The sequence below is a fragment of the Pezoporus flaviventris genome, unplaced genomic scaffold, assembly GCF_033815535.1.
Source record: "Pezoporus flaviventris isolate CSIRO_AGI_PZ_B2104156 unplaced genomic scaffold, CSIRO_AGI_Pfla_v1 ptg000066l, whole genome shotgun sequence".
NCBI classification, from domain to species: domain Eukaryota; kingdom Metazoa; phylum Chordata; class Aves; order Psittaciformes; family Psittacidae; genus Pezoporus; species Pezoporus flaviventris.
The window spans coordinates 8,264,605-8,286,658 of record NW_026892614.1 but is presented as its reverse complement, the minus strand read 5'-3'; the positions used below and the strand labels follow the sequence as shown (position 1 = coordinate 8,286,658).

At 35.4% G+C, this 22,054-nt stretch overlaps 1 protein-coding gene across 7 annotated transcripts in view; it reads right to left on the bottom strand.

Annotated features, from left to right (window-relative positions):
* CEP170 (centrosomal protein 170) overlaps positions 1-22,054 on the bottom strand; it is a 100,568-nt gene that overhangs the window by 16,125 nt on the left and 62,389 nt on the right. For 3 of the 7 annotated variants that reach the window (XM_061471138.1, XM_061471139.1, XM_061471144.1), the window contains 5 exons: positions 18,994-19,143; positions 12,583-12,709; positions 7,384-9,213; positions 3,285-3,335; positions 1,443-1,677 (listed from right to left, as the gene is read on the bottom strand). In XM_061471138.1, the coding sequence (XP_061327122.1) occupies positions 1,443-1,677; positions 3,285-3,335; positions 7,384-9,213; positions 12,583-12,709; positions 18,994-19,143 (2,393 nt within the window). The remainder of the gene's footprint in view (positions 1-1,442; positions 1,678-3,284; positions 3,336-7,383; positions 9,214-12,582; positions 12,710-18,993; positions 19,144-22,054) is intronic. The other 4 variants (XM_061471145.1, XM_061471140.1, XM_061471142.1 and 1 more) reach the window with 3 other exon arrangements.

Here is a 22,054-nt window from a genome sequence, read left to right as displayed (position 1 = left end):
ACAGATGACAGTAGCCTGGCATTTCTCAACTGCTGAGTCTAGCTTTCTTAACCTAAAACATGCTCGTTTAATGCAGTTTGTGTAAAATTTCTGCACATCATCACAAATTGGGCAATACCAATTTGAACCTCTACTTCCAATGAAAGTGAAGAAGGTGAAAAAGGCAGGGTATGTATGTGACCTTTAAAACAAATTTAAAACCAGTGCTTAAATGAAGAAAATGGCATGAAGCGCAAGGGGGAAAAAAGCCCGACACACGTAATCATCAAGTAAGTTGAGAATGGATAGTCAGTTACTTCCAGCATTAATCTCTCCTAGATGAGCAAAATGTACCAAGAAGTTTCACTGAAGTAGAGGTTCAACAGCAATTTTTATAAGGACAAAATAATATGCTATAGGTATAATTTTTTTTTCCCCAGATACACACATTCCTCCCTAGATCCATCTCTAGCTCTAGATACGTTTTAGAAAGATGCTTTGAAGATGTTTATTTCATGATTTATCAAGGTGCTACCAGATTCCCTTAAGTATTTTCCTTTGCACAGACAATACTAGAAAAACAAATGTTGAAAAAATGTAACAAGAGGAAACAAAAAATAACCAATCACACTAAGCAAAATGCAATGCTTCACAACTGTAACACCACAGTATTAATTTTAAAAGGAAAACACTTTCCTTGTTTAGGCTTCCAAATCAAGTTCTGTTAAAAACTTTAGAACCTGGACACTGGCATCTAAGTTTTAGATAAATAAAACTATGACATATATAAACGTTATCTAGTGCAAGCTATTGGAAGCTTCCACTGCCTGGGTATTGCATGATACAGGAATAATGGAGTACCAGAATGCTGAACGTTTCTTTGGTTCACCTGAAGCAGAGTACTATTAGCAATAATGGAAGAATTGCTATACTAATCTCAGGGACTTGCAATAAAAGAAATTACCTTTTGATGAGTATGCATGACTTAAATCTGAAAATATCTATCATGAAATAATGTCTAGATAAAAAAAATTAAAATGAGAACGTGGTGTCTCACACTGCCAAAATCACTTTCTCCTCTCCTTCACATATGCATTGATCTGAGATCTTACCTCAGTATGAATGTAAGGGTAGTACAAAATCAGATATACTTCAACCTCAGGAAATACACCATTACCACAGATGACTTCTGCAAGTCCCACTAATGCAATCAGATGTTCATTTCTGTGATCTGGCTATCATAAGTCAGAAATGACTATCATTTTCCATTAGAAAGAATGTGCTGGTAACATGAGTGCTCTGTCTGCTAGTCTCATGAGAACTTTAAATTACCCATTCACTTAGAGAATAAGAACACTGAGTGGTACAGAAAATCCATTAGCCCTCTTTCTCTTCTATACGTACCTGTACAACCAGCTGAGTACAAATCTTTGCCATTTTAGAGGCACTCCCTTAAAACTAACCTTGCTATTTCTTCTCGGTGGGCAGTCCAGTCACGAATATAGTCTTCCTGTTCCTTTATTCTGTGCTTGAATGTATTGCTACTTTGAGCTGCTGTCCCAGTGCTCTGCAGTCGTGTGGTTTTCAGGGCTGGAGAGGTACGCAGACGGGTATGTTTAGGAGAATTACGGTTTGATCCGAATTCATCTTCTGAGGTGGAAGCATAATCTGTAGGAAAGCGCCTCCATCTTGCACTTACTAAATTAGTTTAATTGTTAAAAAAGAATTATTATTGCAACTTTAATAAGAAAAAACAGTATTATTTTAATAACATCACAGAAGTACACAACTATTCATTACCAATCCCCAGATACCTCACAAAAGGTTTATTTACTACATCTTAAAAAGAAAGCTACAAAATTTGTGTTAAATAATAAGTATTAATAGAAATGTAAAACGGATGCTCTTTGTATAATGATGAGTGAAACAAGATATAAAAGCCAGTAACTGCATAGAAGGTCAAGCAAATTGCATTACAAAACAAGGGCCCAATTCATTAACATTTAAGTATATAGTCAGATTGCACTTTTTCTGCAGATTTTTTCCCAAGTTTCATTCATGGTTTACATGATACAGAAAAATGAAGAGATACAAAGGAAGGATGGAGCTGGCACCAAGCCTGGAATGAATGCTTACTTAAGGAAAGCATATATATCCTAGATGATGCATTATGTATTTAGTACAGAAAAAAAAAATGTTTAAATTAAGTGTTATAAAAATCAACAACATATCTATAAAAACAGCAGCCTCAGAGAAAAACTCATATATTCTCACATGTTGCACATAAAGCACATACAGCCATGTCGCCAGAAGACAGCCTGAAGTGTAAGAGAACTGAAACTAAGCAGGAGGCTATTGTCCCCCTGTGAAGTATTAAAGTGTAGAAAATGCATTTCAGATATTCTGTCCTCAAACATTCCCAACAGGAAGAGATAGAACTAAGTGTAAAGGAATTCTCATCATGATAACCTGCTAAATTCTTGCAGGGGACTTATCCCCACAGTCACTGACATTCACGAGGCTCTATAATTACTGTAGAAATTTTAAAAAGTATGTGATCATCTTCTGGTAATTTAAGAGGAATAGATTCAGGTAATGTATATTTGGCTTAGTATAAGAAAAATGCAAGAATTAATAATGATTTCTCCTGAAACATTTTAAAACACATTATAAAAGAGGTATACATCAATATGAATTTATGTAACAAATACTGAAAGTATTTTTTGGTTGCAAAAAGATTTGTGCAATGCTCTCAAAAATTACAGTATGTAGAAAAATTAGCTTGGTGCATAAGCTTACATCCCTTCCCTCCTATAAATAATGCATTTTTAATCACTGAAAACAGAATATACTGCTATAATTTTCTTCATGTTTAAATGTGGACTTCAAATCAAGTCCAAATCTACTAATTTTTTCAATAACTTTATTGAGGAAAATAAAAATGTCTCTCCAGTCACTTACTTTTCTCTTTTTAGAGGTTTCAAACTTGTTTTGATCTTAGGGAAGTAGAACATAAGCAGAAAAAGCACATTTCCCCACCAATGGCATGCAAGCAATGTGTGACTGAAATCCAAAGAGTTTATGAGTTGGGCCCACATTTTTACCATCATTTTTTTTGTTTAAATTCTTTGTCCCAGTTCAAATTATATGAATCAAAATAAATATAAAACTTATCTTAAACCTCTTAAGTGAGCTAGTCCAGCAACTCAGCACTGTACAATGAGCATATGTCATCATATATTTAAAAACTAAAAACTGAATGAGAAGTGAAATATCAGAAACAGATTTGATTTCTAGTACTCTACCACTGTAAGTTTCAACATCAGGATCTGGGTCTGGGAGAAGCTTGGATTTCTCTGTGTACAAAATAGCGTTTTATCATGTTAATTCGTATTAAAACATTCAGATTAGAAGCATTTGCTTAAAAAAAAAATATTGATGAGATTAATCTTAGATCCTCTTTTCCACCCACACTTTTTAGGAAAAGATTCTTAAATTATATTCAATAAAAAAATCCAAATTTTATGAAAGCGTAAACATTTAAGAGACACTAACTGAAGTAATATCAATAACTGTCTACATAGTATCACAAAATCCCTCTACGTTTTTTAAGGTCATTAGATTTTAAGGCCTTAAAATGTTGTTCATATATTATCAATGAGTTTCTCATTAATATACGGAAAAAGGTATTGCAAGCTTAACAGTAAAAATTTCAAAGTTGTACAACTCACGACAAGCAATATCCAAGCGTGTTTCCCATTATGCTAGCGATACATTCGCACGTATATGCTTTTAATACTATTTTTTAATTAAGCAGCCCCAATATGTCATTGTAGTTTACGCAGATTTCTGAAAGCTATCATGCAAATTATCTTAGCAAAGACTGTGAATATGGGTACCAGTAATTAAAAATCCCTCCAAAACTCTGGCTAAAGTAATCAGCAGACCAACCTGATTTGGGGACTACTCTAGAAGTATAACGTGTTGACAGCACCATAAGCTGGCGATTTTGATAGACACCATAATCAAGTCACTTAAGACCTAAGGACAGACTTCATTAAGCATCTCTCTTATAATGCACTCTCACTGATGCCTTCTCAAGGTTCACACTTTTCAAAGATCCTGGAATAAGGGTTGTTTTCTCTCCATGTTCAATTTTTTTTTCCTTTTGCTTTCTTTTTCCTCCCCCAACAGCTTTGATCAACTTATCTGCTAGTTATTTGCAATGACATTTAGGTCAGCAACCCAGCAAAGCTGCTGAACACAACTACTTGTTCAAGGTCTCTCTACTCTGACTCACTGCTTAATTTTACAGTTGCACTTTTGCACTAGGTCTGATCCTTTTTTAATTTTCCCAGTAAACAGCCCCTTCTGTAACATCAACTTCCCTCTGCAATTGTGAAAAAAGGTCTTTGGTCTTCTCTGTTTTTATTGATCACATTCTGCTATTTGATGATTCAGCCTTGATTAAATCTTTCACTGCTTGCGGTAAAAAAATATTAATTCTGCTTCACATGTCTTCACAGTGTTGTCAGTTACCAAGCCTCCTACCACAGGAACACCCTGGTAATTACTTTAATGCTGGTAATTCTCATTCAAAACGTGCCATTTATCCGCTAAAAGGATGCCTTTTTTTGCCCCTGTTTCACAGGGATGTATGTCTGAACATTTAAAAAGATTTGGGAAACACGGAAATAATTTTCTCTTTGATAGACTAGATTGAAGAAGCAGGATTCTCCTGCCAATGGTTAGTGATCTACATTACGGTAACATTAACTGATCTCTGTTGAGAAGACAATACCAACAAGTTTTCTGGTAAAAGATAAGAAAAAAAATCAAACCAAGCCAACAAACTCTATCTCGGTAATGATCATTCATTTTCCAGTCTTTCTAGCTCCAAGGAGAGAGGAAAGTGTATCACCGTTATGCCTTGATTAAATATGTCTGAAGTAAAACACATTCAAACAGTTGAGGCACTTGCATCAGGTACTTCATTAGTAATTTCCTAAAGTGCTAAAATTAAGTGAATTGTTGACATTTCTAGAAATGAAATTAAACTCAGGAATTACATGCTTTGGATTGAAAAGCTTCTGCTAGCATTCTATTTTTATATATTGCACAGAATTAACACATTTCATTAAAAGATATTTTAAATACTTTTATGCAAGGATAAAATAAAATTATTAATAGCTTGATGTGTTGGGTAGTTATTAGCATCATTGTATAAGATGCTAAAGGGAAAATGACTGACTAGTACCCTATATACAATAGGAGATATGTACGTATACACGCACTCTTACATATACTAGAAGATTATGCCACTTTTAAAGCAGATCAGATTTTCCTAATATATACTCTCAATAGATGAGTAAAAAGAAAATTATACAATCAGCTTACTGATACAGGCAAAACCCAGAACTCCAAATCCTAAAAAGTACTAAAAATATTCTTTGCTTAGTAACAAGACTTGATTGATTTATTATGCCATGATTTTCTTTTGAAAGTATCTGACTGACTTATTAGTTGCTTTCAGATTTTTTTCACCTTTACACTGATACTGGCTTCTCCCCGAGTTTGACACGTAAACTGATGATGTGTTACACGACAGAAGCTATTTCTACTGTAGATTTTTCTAACAACAGTCTTTTAAAAATACCTAGCTTGTTAGGTTGGGGTAGCTCAAGGAAGATGGCATATATTCTTTCCTGAAAAGAGTATTTTATACAAGCTACAGTAAACTTTGTGTAATGCAGGTAAATGAAAGGAATGTTTAACAAAGGCAACTGTGATAGCCTAATAGACTGGGAAGAGCAAGATACACCCGCTCCCTTGAACACAAGCAGCAAATCATTTAAATGCAGCAACCTGGGAAAAAATTAGGAAGCATGCAATAGTTCACATGGGCACAAAACACAAAATCCATATATAGTTTTGTGAAAAACAAGCAGCAGCGAAGTGTCAGCAATATCCCAATGTGAACTAGTGCTAACTGTTAAGCATATAGAAGCAGTCTCAACTGACAGTTTTCCCTGACCTAATGTTGCCACTCTTTCAGGCTGCACATGCCAATTTAAAACTTAAATTAAAATTGAACACATGCTACTTTTCCAATGATATCTTACAAAGACTTTTTTTTCTGAAGTTTCACTTTTTTTTTTTAATCTTTGTAGACACCTGTCATAACACTAAACAGATTCAACTTCATTGTTCACTGAATACCTCATTAGTATCTCTACAGAAATTTCTGTTCAGCTAATGAAACAGCCAAAAGATACCTAGCCAGGGAATGAACACTGCCGAGAATCCTAAGAAGGTACATTTATGATATACAAGCATCAAAAAAGCAGTAGGACTGTGGGAAACTTATCACAGATATTTATATCAAGTCTGAATGGGAAGGAATAAAGGACAATATATAATTTCTGTAGCAACACAGAACCCTGGAAGCTATCCTATTTAAACTTTTCTTAAATTGTGGATCAGCTTCAGATAAAGTCAAGTTGTTAGTATGACAATTCAAAAAGCAAGAGGTCATCAATTTTAGGTATTCATTCCACATGAAAGGTCACTTATTTAGAAATAACTCTTTTAAGTTTTGGTTGATTTAATATTGCTTTTGTAAAAAAGCTGGCACTCTTTCACAGTGCTTGCACTAAAACTATTATGTTCACTTCTAACAGAAGAGTAGTTAAAATTAATCAACTTATTTTTCCTTCCACACATCATATTACTGTAAAGGAACACAAAAGAAGATGAACATAATTTGAAAATCATGATGAAATCATAAATTGTCAAGATTTGGAACAGAGAACAGAAACTACTCCAAGACAAGGCAATCATTTTAATATAAATAACTTTACAGTATTTAGGTAGCGTTTGTGTTTAATTTTTCCGTATCTACCTTGTTATTATTCTTACCAAACAATTCTCACTCTCATAGTTCTGGAAGCTAATCTTAAATTTTAAATTATAGTTATCCTACAGATATCTCAGGAAACATTTGCTGTTCAGCATACTTACAAGCCTATCTTACAAATAAACATTGCATCTTCTATGTAGTTCTGAACTTCTACTACCGTGACTTGAGTAAAGAGATATCTGTCCTGGTTTTGTACTAATGCTGCCACATCCAAATGCCTCAATGCAATTCTTTGTTACTGGTTACAAGTTTAAAACAATAACCAAAGAGTTAAAGAATTGCAATATCTTGTTTTTATAATTTTAAATGAGAATTGTCCACAAGCCCTTCCAAGGAAGTCTCATACTCCAAGGAGAAAGCCTCCACCAATTAAAACTCAACAAATGCTTCTTAAGAACTGTTACTTACAAAAATAATAATAATAAAAAAATCCATATATGAAAAAAAAAATATTGGAGAAAACTAATTCAAATAGTGTCACGTACCTGAGGGAGAATTATGAGCTGAAGCCAAAGATCTGGATTTTGAATCTGAAAGTCGAGAAATGCTATTGGCACGAGTTCTAGCAGAAACTTTACTACTATCTCCTGCTGATGCTAGCCTGGCACTACTTCTGAGAATAGCTTCCGGGGTACGAGATGAGGCAGTGCTTCTAGTTATTGTTGCTTCAGAATCACTACGTGCTGATAAAGAGCCAAGTCGGTTTCTGCGCGGTTGAGCAAGTAAGTCTATTCTGGAGATACTTCTCCTCCCTGATGGAGGTTTTGACGTAGAACTTGTAGTGGACACTTCGGAAGCCACTGAAGCCTTATCAGCATCAGCGAGCTCGCTATCGGAGGCTTCACCAAGCCGTGCTCTGCGCAAGAGAGAAGTCCTTGTAGGACGAGGTCTTGGAAGAGTGGTAGATTTACTAGACTGCCCAAGTGCAACAGGAGAAGTTTTTGATTTACCTGACTTTCCTTCCATCTTGGAATGTAAAAGTTCATCTGCTGAGGCAAAAGGAACTCTTCCATGTGATTTGCCAGAGTAGGTTTCCTGGTCAGATGATAAGATATCAGAAATGGCAGAATGAGGTACACTAGATGTTTGGTCATCATCTGTCAAATCTACTGATGGTTGTCTCATTCTTCCACTGGACTGCACAGCTTTGCGAGCATCAGCTCTAGAGCCACCATCTGAAGACCGACTTTTAGTTTTCTTTTCCATCTTTTCTCTGGCACTTGTTGCAGAAGATTTTAAAACATCCTTTGAAGGAGAACCAGAGGAGCACCTATCTTTATATAAGGTTGTAAAGGTCTTGCGCTTCTGTGTGGATTTCCTTTCGGAGTCACCAGTAACAAGACTGATTGTGCTGGCTGTATCTACGTCAGATTCTGGTGATATGGAATTATCTCTGTTGTAGCTTGGAGTTTCTGGACCTTCATCAGTTTTATTTTCTTCACGCAATTTAGCTTCAAGGAAAGCCATTACAGCTTCTGTGTCTTTTAAAATGAGTGTTGTATCTAGACTGGAATCAGTGTCCATTGAATCACTTCTGTCACGTATCCTGTTTGCAGATGCTAAAGGGGCAGCAGATCCACTTTGCTTATTAATGTGAGGAATAAGTTCTATAGGTATATTTGTGCTAGGCTTATCTATAGTAAAGCTACCTTGCCTCACTAATGGTTTTGAAGATTCCTTTTTTTCTCCTCCAGATGGTTTAGGAGCTTGTCCTTTAATAGTTTCCTCATTTTTTCTTCTTTTTCCCTCACTCTGCACCAACTTCATTTCTGCCTTATCTGTAATGTGTGCAGGAGCTCTGTCTTGATTACCTGAAGTTTTGGGTGACATAATGATCTCCTCCCTACCTTTCTCAACTTGGTTTGCAGCAGGTTTTGTAGAGGATAATTTTGTGGGTGTCCAGTGTCCTTGCTCCTTTCTTTCTTGTTGCTGAATTTTTGCTAAAGCCTGTTTCACCGCAGAAGTTTCTCTGCTAGTTTCCACTCGCTCTTTACTGGAACAGCTGGGGAAAGAAAAAACTTTGTCTCCAGTAGCTTTGGGCGAAACACCATTCATTGTTCTGCTGGACTTGGCTACAGTTCTGCTATCAGCATCTGAGGGACGAGCTGGAGTTTCCTTCTCCTGAAGTTCAGTGTCTTGCTTTTCACCTATTTCTGATCTCTGATGAGATGTGGGTTTTACTTTTGAGCTTTCATTCACTTTCTCCTCTTTAGGAAGCTGTGGAAGTGTCCTCCTCTTTCGCTCACCCTGGCTAGTCATAGAAGCAGCTGAACCAGTGCTTCTAACAGAAATACCAGACTCACTGATGTCTGCATCTAAAAATGAAAAAAATATGTGAGAATTCATTCAAACAGCAAGGTAAAAATATTAAGGTAAGACTAACGTACCAACATAAAACACAACTGAATAAAATAGTCTGTCCGTCCCTCTGTTCTACAGCAGCATCAATTAGACAAATAAATGTTTAAAAACATTTATAGAAGTTCTTAAAAATCTCAGTTGATGGAGGTTTGACTATCCATATAAGCTGCTTGGGTAGAAAACTTTTAAAATAATGTTCATGTCCTTTAACATGAGCTGGACTTTCTCCAATTGAGCCCATTACTGGCATCATTTCCTGTTTACAGGAAAGACTGGAAACACTCATATGAAAGAGTGGGAATTCTGTTTGTGAATTACATTAACTACTTCCAATACCTGCATGTAACTAGCTATATTATTTCATTTCACTCTTCCAATACATTTTGTATTAAGAACTTGAGCAAAGTCATGTGCTAACATAATTTAGAACAGGTATCTGCTAACAAAAGTGAGTACATACATAAAAAAATATTTCTCTATTACTAGAAGTAGAATGGTTAGGGTGTCATACAAGAGAACAGTTAATTCTACACAATCCAAAGTGCTGATGCAGAACATGCATCTATGAAAGCAATCTCTAAACTGTCACAATGGAATTACTGCAATGACCTATTTCTGGTTTATCACAGAGATGTGAACAGGACATGAAAGGCCATCTTCTGAACGTGTACTTCAGAAAACTAGCATACTGCAGGAAAAGGGAAGGAGTCATTTGAGAAGCAGGGTAAGAGTGCAAAGAGAGAACACCACCCTGTCTTCCAGCTTTGCTACAAACAGAATTTCTTCCCAAACATGGATAAGGATGATTGTAATTGAACAATTGCCTGCTTGCGTGGCATCTTGGGCTACTTAGTACCTTGCTGACCCTCTGTGGCTGTACACTGCGAAAGTGAACATTTGTGGCATTCTTACATAGGGACTATGGTATTTTTTCCTGCTTCATTGTAATCTCAGTAAGTATGTTCCATAATATGGGCTACAACTGCTCTCATATGAAAACTTTCCTTTTGATAGATACAAGATTTTGAGCTACATAAGATATGTTATCCCTCAAATCACCCTCTTTTAGCCAGCTGTGTACACTGGACCATATATATGAATGTAAAATTTTTACACTCTCGCAGTAAGTTAAAATAGGTACAACACAAATCACTGGTATACCAGCATACCATTACAATAGGGAGTGGAAAACAAGTCTTCCTGAACACACGTAACACCAGATTTCAAAGCTACTGAATGAGTAAGATCCCCCTCCTTCCTCACTACTTGCCTGTTCCACAGCTCAAGGTCTTGTCTCAACAAAAGGCTACAGCCTCTCCCCATGGGACATTCTTTCAGCAGTATTGAAAAGCCCCACTCATGAAGAAAGAACTTAGTATGGTTGAGAGAGCAAAAAGAATGTTTTTAACCCAAACAAGACACTGTAGATAGAAATATATAGAAAAATGTATAAAAAGCATCAAAAGAATGTGCAAAGCAAGCACATACAGAGATAATACGAATTGCTCTATGAATTGCTCTGACTTTCAGTGTTTGGACAGAAAATTCTTTTTGCAGTTTATTTACCAGTTGTTGCAATATAATGTGACATACGTACTAACACACATCTGCCAATTCACTTTACACCAGGAGAGATCTATAAACAACAGTTCTAAATATCCTGTTGGGAATCCTTCTATCAAGGCTTGCACCAGCATTGGCTGTTCCAGGAATACAAACTGGAATACAGGGCTTCCCTCTTGTCATGGTTTAAGCCCAGTCAGTAACTCGGAACCATGCAGCCACTTGCTCACTCCCCTCCTCCCCCTTCTTCTCCCCCCTGCTCCCAGAGGGATGGGGAGGAGAATCAGAAGAATGTAACTCCCACAGGTTGAGATAAGAACAGTCCAGTAACTAAGGTATAACACAAACCACCACTGCTACCACCAATAATAATAATAATAATGATAAGGGAAATAACAAGGGAAGAGAATACACCTGCTCATCACCTGCCGATGAATACCCAGCCTGAGCAGATATCTAGCCCTTCCAGGTAACTGCCCCCAGTGTATATGGGCATGGGCATGATGTGCTGTGATGTGGAATACCTCTTCGGCTAGTTTGGGTCAGGTGTCCTGTCTCTGCTTCCTCCCAGCTTCCCCTCCTCCCCGGGCAGAGCATGAGACTCTTGGTCAGAATAAACATTACTAAGCAACAACTAGAAACACTGGTGTTATTGGCACTGTTCCCAGGCTGAAAGTCAAAAACACAGCACTGCACCAGCTACTAAGAAGGAGAAAAATGACTGCTACTGCTGAACTCAGGACACTTCTCTACAAGAATTCTCTAAGCACTTAATTGAATAACAACCAACATGCTGTTTGTATACGGTTGTACATATTGTACAATTACACATATTTGCTACTTTCTGAGCCCTTCAATCTTTCTTTTCTCTTTGCACAGTACCACACCTTTGATGAAGAATGCAAAATGACTCACATCTTTTTTTTGTATAATCTGTGCTAGGACACTCTTTTGAGAAACAGGTGGTATCTCTGGAATCTATGGAAGGTTTTCTGATTCCTAGACTGTTTTTCTCAGAAATTATAAAAAAAATGGAAGTTCAATGAAAATCAATATGACTGCTATCCATGAAGATTGACTTCTCTCAGACAGACTTACCAGATCCAATCTTTTACATTTATTTAAGCATGTAACTTGTTTCTTGGTGAATTTCAAAAGAGTCTTCAGTACGAAGACACAGAGTTGACCCAAGAAGGCTGGTCCTCAACACAAATACCCAAAGAACTAAGGCAATTTTTTTCTCTGCAACAGGTCTGACTATAGGAGAAAAAAAATTACCAATTTCTGACATAAGGATATTGTACATGTTCTGTCAATAGTAGTGTATCTTCAGAAGCAGTGTACACACAAAAGCATTTCTACTTCTAAACCATGCTTTTTTTTCACCTGATCTTTTGAACTTTTTTTTTTGATGCTGAAAATTTCAAATTCAGCTGGAATAAGAGGAAATGCTGGAATTGTTGGAAAAAATATCTATAGATGACTAATAATTAGTTACTTCTTGATCAGTAAATAGCATATAATTTTCAGAATAAGAAGCGTTCATCAACATGATGTCCCTTTGTAGTTACTAGTCCATTTTATATTGAAGAGGTATACTAACTCCACCACAATTCACAAGTATCAGCATAAAAAATAAAATAGGTACTCATAAAAAATAAAACAGGTACTAAGAGTAAGAAAGCTGTTTATGTAGGTACTCTTTTCTCCCTTTCATAGGTTTCTTCAGCAGATTTTATGACAAAAACAGCTTTTTATACCGTTTTCTAGTGGAAGAGACATAGATGACTCCAATCTCATGTCATCTTGGTCATGACGTGTGTGATTAGCAGCCAAACTGGCCCACTGTGATACCCAACGTTTACTTCCAGGGGCAGTAGAACCTCCCTAAGGAAGAAGAAAAGAAAAAGAAAAATTACAACAGTTTGATAAAAAGCATGCCCCTTTTCCAGGTTTCTTCTGACTAGGTATGTCAGAAACTATTTCCCTGGAAGAAGCTGAAGAAAGAGTTTACCTTGGTATGTTTTACAGTTACCAGCTCTAGAATGGCAAAAACCAAAATCTATATAGCTGCACAGTCGGCACTGAATAAAGAATATATCCTAGTGCAGTGAACTCTTAAACATCAGAACCTATATAAAATATGTGAGTTTTCAAACGGTTATTTCAGTCCTCAGCTCAGAAAAGCAGGAATGGGGTGTGAGAGTGTGTGTGTTAACTTTAAAAATGTTTTTAAGGAAGCCAAGAAAGAGACATTTTACCAGCTTAGAAGACCCCCTTGTCCAGATGAACTATTTACTACGTTACAGAAAGACTACCTTAAAGACTAAAAGAGTAAGATAACTTATGATGGAAAGGAAAGGAAGATCATATTATTTGTTTGGCCCAAACAAAAAAAAAGGAAGCAACAGTTAGTTTTAATCCATCCTACCGGGTAACTGTGAAGTCGAAGTAACCAGTATCAGATCATTTTTTGCAGCTGACCTAGAAAGGAAATTAACTTACTTCCTTGACAGTAAGTCTTTTGAACCCTTGAAAAGCTTTAATATGTAAAAAAAGTAAATATAAAATTAAATCATCTTCTTGTGTTGTTATAGCATCTTAAGTAATTAAAAACCAAACAAACACAAAACAAAAAAACCCACTTATTTCCAAATCTAATGTAATATTACTGTTTCACCCAATATATTGTAGTCTCTCTTGCTCACATCTCCCCAGAAAGACAGCAGGCAACTGTTGATGTATATATATGTGCACCTGCACATGCACACATGGGCTGTACACTGTCAAAGGCTATACAGAAGTTTACATAGTCTTAATTTATTGGACTCAAAAGACAAAGCACTGCAAACGACAGAACTTCTTGACTACAGTTCCAAAGGAGTTACATAACCATAGGCAAGTCAAATGAGAATCACAATTCAAGACCAACAAGATGGAAAGAACATGGAAAAACCAGTAAGTTGCTTCATAACGAGATTTGTAGGAGTTGTTTCAAAGGTTAGCGGAAGCTCTGTTGCCTGTTCATATCATGGCACTACTATTCAAAACACTGATTTCTGCCTAATCCCTTGGCCACTCTGGGATTCCAGTCTTTGACCAGGAACCAACTCTATAAATTTTCTAAGATCTATTTAGCAGCAATAGAATGGTGAACAATGTCATCTGGTGTAACTTCCTTCAAATTAAAAGTGACTTAGGCATTTGAGAAGACTTGAATTTATGATCTTGAATTTCTCCTGATTAAACAAGTGACCATAATTAATGAACACAATTGGAACATCACAAATCTCTTTCAGAATACTATGAATGTAGTAAGTCAGAGATGAACCAAATAATTTATTTGAATTATTATATAAATTTCCACATTGTGAATTCATTTCTTAGAGTCAAAATGTTATAAAATTCAAGTCTAATAACAGCAAAGAGAGGCAACTGAACTGAACTGCTATTCATTGGCATTTCTGAACACAATACAAGGAAAAGGGTGCTAGAAAAAAATATTGCAAAACCCCCATGCAAATACGTGCAGAATTTACAGACTGACAACTACTGCTGAAGCCTCATTTTTCCTTCATATCTCTAAACTTTCTCTATTGCCTGTCTGTACTAGTGAACTTCCATCTTCAATAAACCTCCTAATTACAACCAAACCCAAATATGATAGACATCCCCACTACCTTTAGTACAGAAAACACCGACTAGCTCCTTATGTACTGCCTAGCTAATTCCAGAGATAGAGGTATGATATGTAGTGAAAATCTGAATTCTACTTCACAATAGAGAAATACGTTAAAACTTTGCAGATTAACTGTAGCAAACCAACATAATAAATTACTTTTCTCTGAAAATAATCACTAAAAAAAAAAAGTTTTCTACTTAGTGGATGTAAATGTGTATTCTGACACCTCTATATACTAAAGCACAAAATACAGAACAATGAAAAGCAGTTTCTTTTGATAGTAATTTAAGCACAACTGAAAGGTGAAAGGTTTATAAAACACACATTAAAAAAGTCACAGTCAGTTATCCTAATGTTCTTTCTATAATTCATATCCATTTACAGGAAAGCAAGCAATCCTCCAAATCTCTTGAATACCAAAAGGAATTTCCTAGTCTTCCAGAAACGCTGGCTTCATGTAAGAGATACCAACATTTCAACTTCCATGTTAAATCTGCTTTCCCTTTTGCTTATTGCATATACAAACTAAACTGGACTAACAGATCTTCAGAAAATGGACCAATGGATTTCTGTGGATTTATTATTCCAGCTTGAAGATTTAGGACTTCAGGCTGTACATCTGAAAAAACTTCACAGTGCACACACAGGACACCTGGAAGCATCTCCATACTTGGCATTTCAAAGCAAAATAATAATTTTTCTTTTTTTTTAATAAATTTCAACAAGCTGAATAAAAAAGAAAAAGAAGTCCTTTCAGACACATACTCCAGCCATCTCATGTTGTAAGAATTGTATCATGCCATCCTTTCATAAACTGAAGTGCTGCCTTGAAAGCAGTTCTTTTAGTACCTCCTCACTCTATCTGCTTCAGGACCATATTATTCCAAGGGTGATGATCTTTTTTCAAATTTCCATGCTCACTTTATTTTCAGCCACTGTCTCTACATTTGTTCCTGGAGCAACACTGATGTCTATCTTAAACAACTAAATCCAGCAACTGTATCCATCTCAGCCACTACTTTGCTATACTAAATGAATTGTATGAATCCAGTCTTGTAAAGTCAATCTCTGTGCCCATAATAATCTGAGTCGCTCTCTTTGTATCTTCTCTGATCTTGTATTCACCCTTCTTAATCGTGGCTGACAAATATTCTATGGCCACTATTTCAGAGGAAATTTCACCAACACTTTCCACCATGGCTACAACACTGCCCTTCTCTACTAGACAATACATTGTTCCAAGGGTCATATTTGCCTTTTCATAGCCACATGATCCTAGTGACACAATCATCCTATGTTTCAGTATAGCATCTAAGTTCAACCAAAAAGTAAGCATCAAACTTCAGACTAAATCATTTGCTCTACAGAAGGGCAGGAAATTACTGTAATTAGAGAGGACAAACAAAAGGAAATACAGCCTCTGAATACACATGGCAGTTCTCCACTTCTAAGAAGCAATATATCAAATATTCACATAAATGAAATTATTCAGCATTCAGAATGTCAGCAGTATTATTTCTTTTCTCTTCAGTGGAAAAGACATGAAATGAGCATTCAAAACAGGAAAGGAACATTGCAGTTAATGGCACTGGTGACCCCGCAGATGCAGAACCAGGTTTCAGAATGTGCAGCAGCCTTTTCAAAAAATTTAAAAAACTCCAAGACAAACCAAACGAAAACCAGGTATGTCCTTAGAAGCACATCAAAGACAACGTTGCTAAAGCAGGTACATTTTTTAAGAACTGTGGTTAGCACAGACAACTGACCACGGAAAATTAAATGGAAGCTGGATGGATAAATCAGAGCCCAAACGTCTACAGTGTGTTTATTAATCAAGTTCACATAGTGAGAATAAATAACAATAAGAACAACAACAATATTCTCTTTGTTATCTATCTTATTTAATTTTTGTTCTTAAATCACACTTACCTCGGTTGGCAAGTGGCAGCTTATAATATAGAAAATAAAAACATTTAAATATTTTAAATAGATAGATTTAATATTTTTACTGCCTATCTGTAATCACTGAAAAGGCAAGAACCAGTACATGCAGGCTCAATCCAACCGTGTCAGACATGCACTCTGCATTTCATTTAGTCTCATGACATACACTGCTCCAAAGTACCAAAGCTTGTCACGTCAAAGGAAAAGGTGAGAATTTCCTTTTAAGAAAAGCAGTCTTTAAGGTTCTTTCCAAACACATTATTCATGACACTTCACAAACCCTGTAAATTTAAGATATTTAAGTTCAGAATAATCTTTCAACCCAAAAATTGTTTTTATAGGATCTTCATTATTTCCAAAGCCATCTTTTCCATTTTCCTCAATTGAAATATCTTAATTTTTTATTCTCTGCTTTTTCTGTCAATCATATTCTACATTCACCTCATTCTGCTAAATCATCTACAGGTACAACTGTGATGGGCAGCTGGAAGACGGTCTACCCAGAATCTGAGTGGATGCAAACCTACCCTGAGGCCATCACTATTTAGCCAAGGTATTCAACAAGGTTTATTAGTTTATGATCTGCAGCCCAGTAATGCAGTAATTCTTCCAAAAACCACAAGCAGAAAAGTTTGTACATAATGAGAACATGATACCCACATACTTTACAAATCAAACACGCTTGCCTCTCTCTCTCCCTTTCATAATGATAAACAAAGTTTTAGTAATGACTTGAAATATTACCATATTCTCTCAAGAGTTTTCTCATGATTGTTTTCCCATTATGATACTACAAAACACACCTTTATTTTTCTGTTTTTTTCTGAATTAGCTTCTCTTTTACATATGTATCAACCAACTTCTATTTTTAACTTTCTCTGGTAAGCCTTTTTCCATTTTCATCTGTCCTTAACTCTTCTTACACCAATACTTTCTCTACATGTATTGTTTCTGTCAGTTTTGATCCTTTACCAACTGATCAATTTTAGTTTTTTCCTGTCATTTCTTGTAGTTATCTTGTAAATTAAGACTATCAAATAACCCATTCCCTTCCTAATGTATGTAGACTTTTGTATCCAGCAAAGCATCCACAGTAATAAAAAGGCATAATTCTTGTAATTTCAACATAAATCAAAGCAAGTTTTAGTATGCTGTTTCCAGAAGGATTCTTACACCTGCCCTATGACTGCAGAAGTCTCAATCTTCTAAAATTAAACCCCATTATTTGCAAATTATGACACTTGGAAAGCTAGTTTATGTTCCTAAAATAAATCATAAATTCTTTTTCTGCTTGTGAAATTATAGAAAAAGGAAAATATCAATACTTTTAATACCCTTGACAACTGATACAGCACAAAAAAGCTGAATCTTGCAAAAGTCATGAAAACCAAGAAAGATTGTAGTTATAGATTCATGCAAAGAAGCAAGGTGAAAGCCAAAGTTTGTCAAATTCTTCCACATAATATGAACATGCTGTACGGCAATAATTTACTCCAAGCAGAAAGCTTAGAGAAACTATTCAAAGATACTAATCTGGATGCAGTAACATAGTGTATCAAGACTGCACAGCAGCTAAAATACAACCATGATAAAGCAGACCTCCTCTAGGAGGAACAGATTCCTAGATACTAACCCTGATGTATTCACATGGGAGGCACACAAAGCTATACTTTAAGCTCTTGATATACTCCAGAAAATTTGCTTATTTATGAAGTTTGCTAATTTACAGGATCATACTTCAGTAACAGTTTGCCATGGCAAGTAGAAGTAAGACTCGTGTGCTTCGTTACTGTTACAGATTAATTCTGCTCCAGTGTGAGCCTGTTCTGTTCCCAACACATTTCAAGTTATAGTTTATCCATGACAACGACATCAGAATGTCACCCAAGATTTCAATATGAAATACAATTAACATCTAGCTTGCGTGCGTATTCTGAGTCATATATAAAGAACAGGCATTTTCCTTTTCCTGATCTTTCACCAACTGATTAAATTATACTGCTTCCAAGGCAAGTGGCTCCTCATGAGTGGCATCTCACTTGAGAACTCAAACTGTGAGTGTAAAAACCTGGAGCTCTCTGCTTTGCAAAAATATCTGAAATGTATAATCCACCATTTTTTTCTTAGCTAACTTTGTATCACGCATTAAATTCAGACACCTTATTCTTGAATTTTAATACAGTTACTTGCTTTGGGCTATAAAACATAATCAGCTTTTCCTCAGTTCTGCTGCATAACTTACAAGAAGCCTATGCTGTACAAATGTATGTTGCAATATAATGTTGTAAGGAAGCTCCTGCTACATTTCCAATACACTGGTGTTAGTGCACATAGAAAGGTAGCAAAGTTGAAAACCTCCAAATGTAATGTCTCTGAGAGAGAAGTTGTAATAATGCAATAAAGGCCTAAGAAAAGTAAAATACTTTTACATCTGAGGTAATGTTTTCTAGGCACGGTTTTGCTTGTTGTTTAACACTTACTGGTCAGTTATTAGTGCTCTCTCTTATTGGAAGAAAAAAGAAGACCTTCAAAAATTAAATTCTACCTCTGTGTCAAGAAATCCAGTTGTACTCAGTGGTCTTTTTTCTTCCAGCACTACTGTAGCAGAATTTATAGCCCAATCTTTTACTAAATCTTTCTGGTTCTCGTTGATAACAGGCCTATTATAATCCTGGCTGTCATCCACTCCAAATACCTGAAAATGAAACAAACCATTACATACATTAACCCAATACCATCCTGATATAATGTTCAATGTTAATGGATGGATGGTGGCATGCTGGATAGTGAGTTTAAATAGATTTTGCTGTATTATACTTATTTGTCATCTTGGTGAAATCTACAAATTAAATAGGAAAAATATATACAGCAATTAGAAAAAGACCAGAACTCTATGCCAACATCGTGACAAGTCAAGGAACTGCTAGCTGGAATGGTCAGATGTGTAAAAATGACACTTTGATGAAAGAAACAAAAAGGAAAGGCAAAATCTTGACAAAATCCATTTGACATTCCATTTCCCAATTAAGGAAAAAACCCAAGAACTGTAACCACTGAATTTTTACATTTTTGCTATTATCTAATGAAAGCAAGAAATACAAATGCTTATACATGTTATTAATACGCTTATTGAATTGTTTCTCTAACACAAACAAAATTTCAGTTTTTAATTTGTTAGGGACTTCATAGATGTTAGAAGTCCACTGTCTCACAAGCTATGTAGACTCATCTCATTCAAGATGTGACCTGCCATACTTGCTCTACTACACTGTTTCCTACTGAAGTTTGCAGTAATCCCCCTTCTGCTTGTGATAGGATAATTTTTCTATGACATTTAAAAAACAATGCTCAGAGAAAAATACTAGAAAAGTGTTATTACCAAGGCAATTTAGTAATAAGGACTTAAGCAGGAAAGCCAGTATATTGTCTGTCAAATTTCTTATGAGTCAAAGATACTAAGAAATATGAATTCCCTTCAGAATCAATGCATACTTCAAAAATATATTAGAGAATATTTTGTATGTTGGAAACGAAATTCATAAAATCTATCAATTTCTGTCTAGGCATTAAATTCACTACTTTACTACTAAGGACTTGGGCATTAAAAAAACCTACAGAATAAAAATGGAAACCCACACACAGATTAAAATTAGCTGCTAACATAAAAAATTGTTTTGTTGTAGAGAAAGACAAAGAAAACGAAAGAAAGAAATTACTTCTATGGAGGTTATTCTCCTGCAAAAAAATGTTGCTAGTGCAAAGGACAAGAAGATACACTGAATTATTTCTTCCCCCTAAACGTTCTGTAATTCAGTTTTGCACAGCGAAGCCAGAGGTTTAGTGTATTTTAAACGGATTCACCACTAGATGGCCACAAACCATAATGTTTTTTAGCGTCTGAGAAGTAGATGAAGAAAAAAAAAAAAAAAGTTAAAAATTAGGCACCCTGTCATTTAACCCCTCCTTATGCTCTTCTAAATATCCAGTAAGATGTTGCTATAGCGTTTATACATTTAGAACTGAGGAAGCTTTTTCAAATGCTTTCTGCATTTCTAAAATTCAGGCAATGCTCAAATTTTCAGTCTATACATGAATCACATCTAGATACACTTATACACCAGTTCCCTAAAAGTATTTCATAAATATTTCTTTTCTTAAAAAAAAAAAAAAGTGTGATATAAGTTAAGTTTTCTCTTTAAGTATATACTTTTGATTTGTACAGTTGTGGCAATTTTTGAAGATACAAACCAGTTACTGTTCACTGCCTCCTTTCTTTGAATATACCACTATTCTGTAGCCATTTTTTTCCCATTTAACATAGTTCCATTGATTACAGTTTTACATGTTCCTTTAAACAAAAGGAAAATCTGATTTTATCACATAAGCATCTGAGTAAAAAAATGAATTCAACACTTGCATCTAATCAGGACTGCAGGAGTAAATTGCTGCCTGTAAATTGCTTCATATTATTACCTGGTGGCACATTCATTTACCATGTCAAATTCCTTGACTTATATCACAAACAACAGCACACATGGCTTCTTTCAGTCTTACCTTTTCTAGTACTGAAATCCTGTTCAAGCAAATTTTATTATTTTTGTTCTATTACTGAAATTACTGCAAACCCAAATTTGAATATTGCCTATTTTTACTGTGAAAGGTAATATGGGTAGCAGTAAGACCAAAGTAACAGATTTACTATTCCTAATGTTCCCTCTGTATATATAGTGGGGATATTAAAGGCCAGAACAGATAAACAAAATATCTGGTGATACTATTATTAAAAAGGGAAAGCATCTTCTTCAATAAATGTAAATTTTTGCACTATACATTCATTCCGCATCTAGGAGCACCTGCCCTCTGTTCCCTGGCTACACAACTGTAATGCTCCTCTTCTTAGCAAGAAAGAAATGATTCTCACATCTAGCCCAAAAGACTAAGTTTCAGAACTGTGATATATATAAAACCCTTTTGAAAACAATGCCATTAATGTATAAGTAAGATTTTAAATATAAAAACCTACGCAAAAATCAAAACAACTCATGTTTAGTGCTTGACAATATCACTTACACACTTGTCACACATCTGCAGAAAATAAATACCATCAGAATTTCAGCATCGCTATTCCATTTAGTACACTGTTCACTAAATAATGAGAGTATAGCCTCAATAGAAACAGCCATGGTGTAACCTTAAGGTTTCTGCTGGAAATCATCCCTCTACCATTTAGGAAAATGCAATTTGTACTTTATAGGTTGTTTTGGTAAGGTATGTGTGCAAACAATGAGCTGTTGTGATTAAAGAAATTAAAGAAAACGGATAGAAACCTCTATGTTCCTACAAATATTGAAAAGCATTCTTCAAGGTTTCCAAGTCTTTAGTCAATTCTCTTCTTTAAATATCTTCATGATTTCAAAGTCATTTAGGGAAATCTAGGAGATAACTTAACCAAACCAAAAAAAAATCCTGAGGAAAAGCTGATGACACGCATCACTGCATCTTTTATATACAAAAAGACTGAAGTTTCTTTCTGCAAAACTTGTATTTTTTTTTCAGAAGCAGCAGCTACAGCTTTAAACAGAAGCAACTAACACATGTATTTTGAT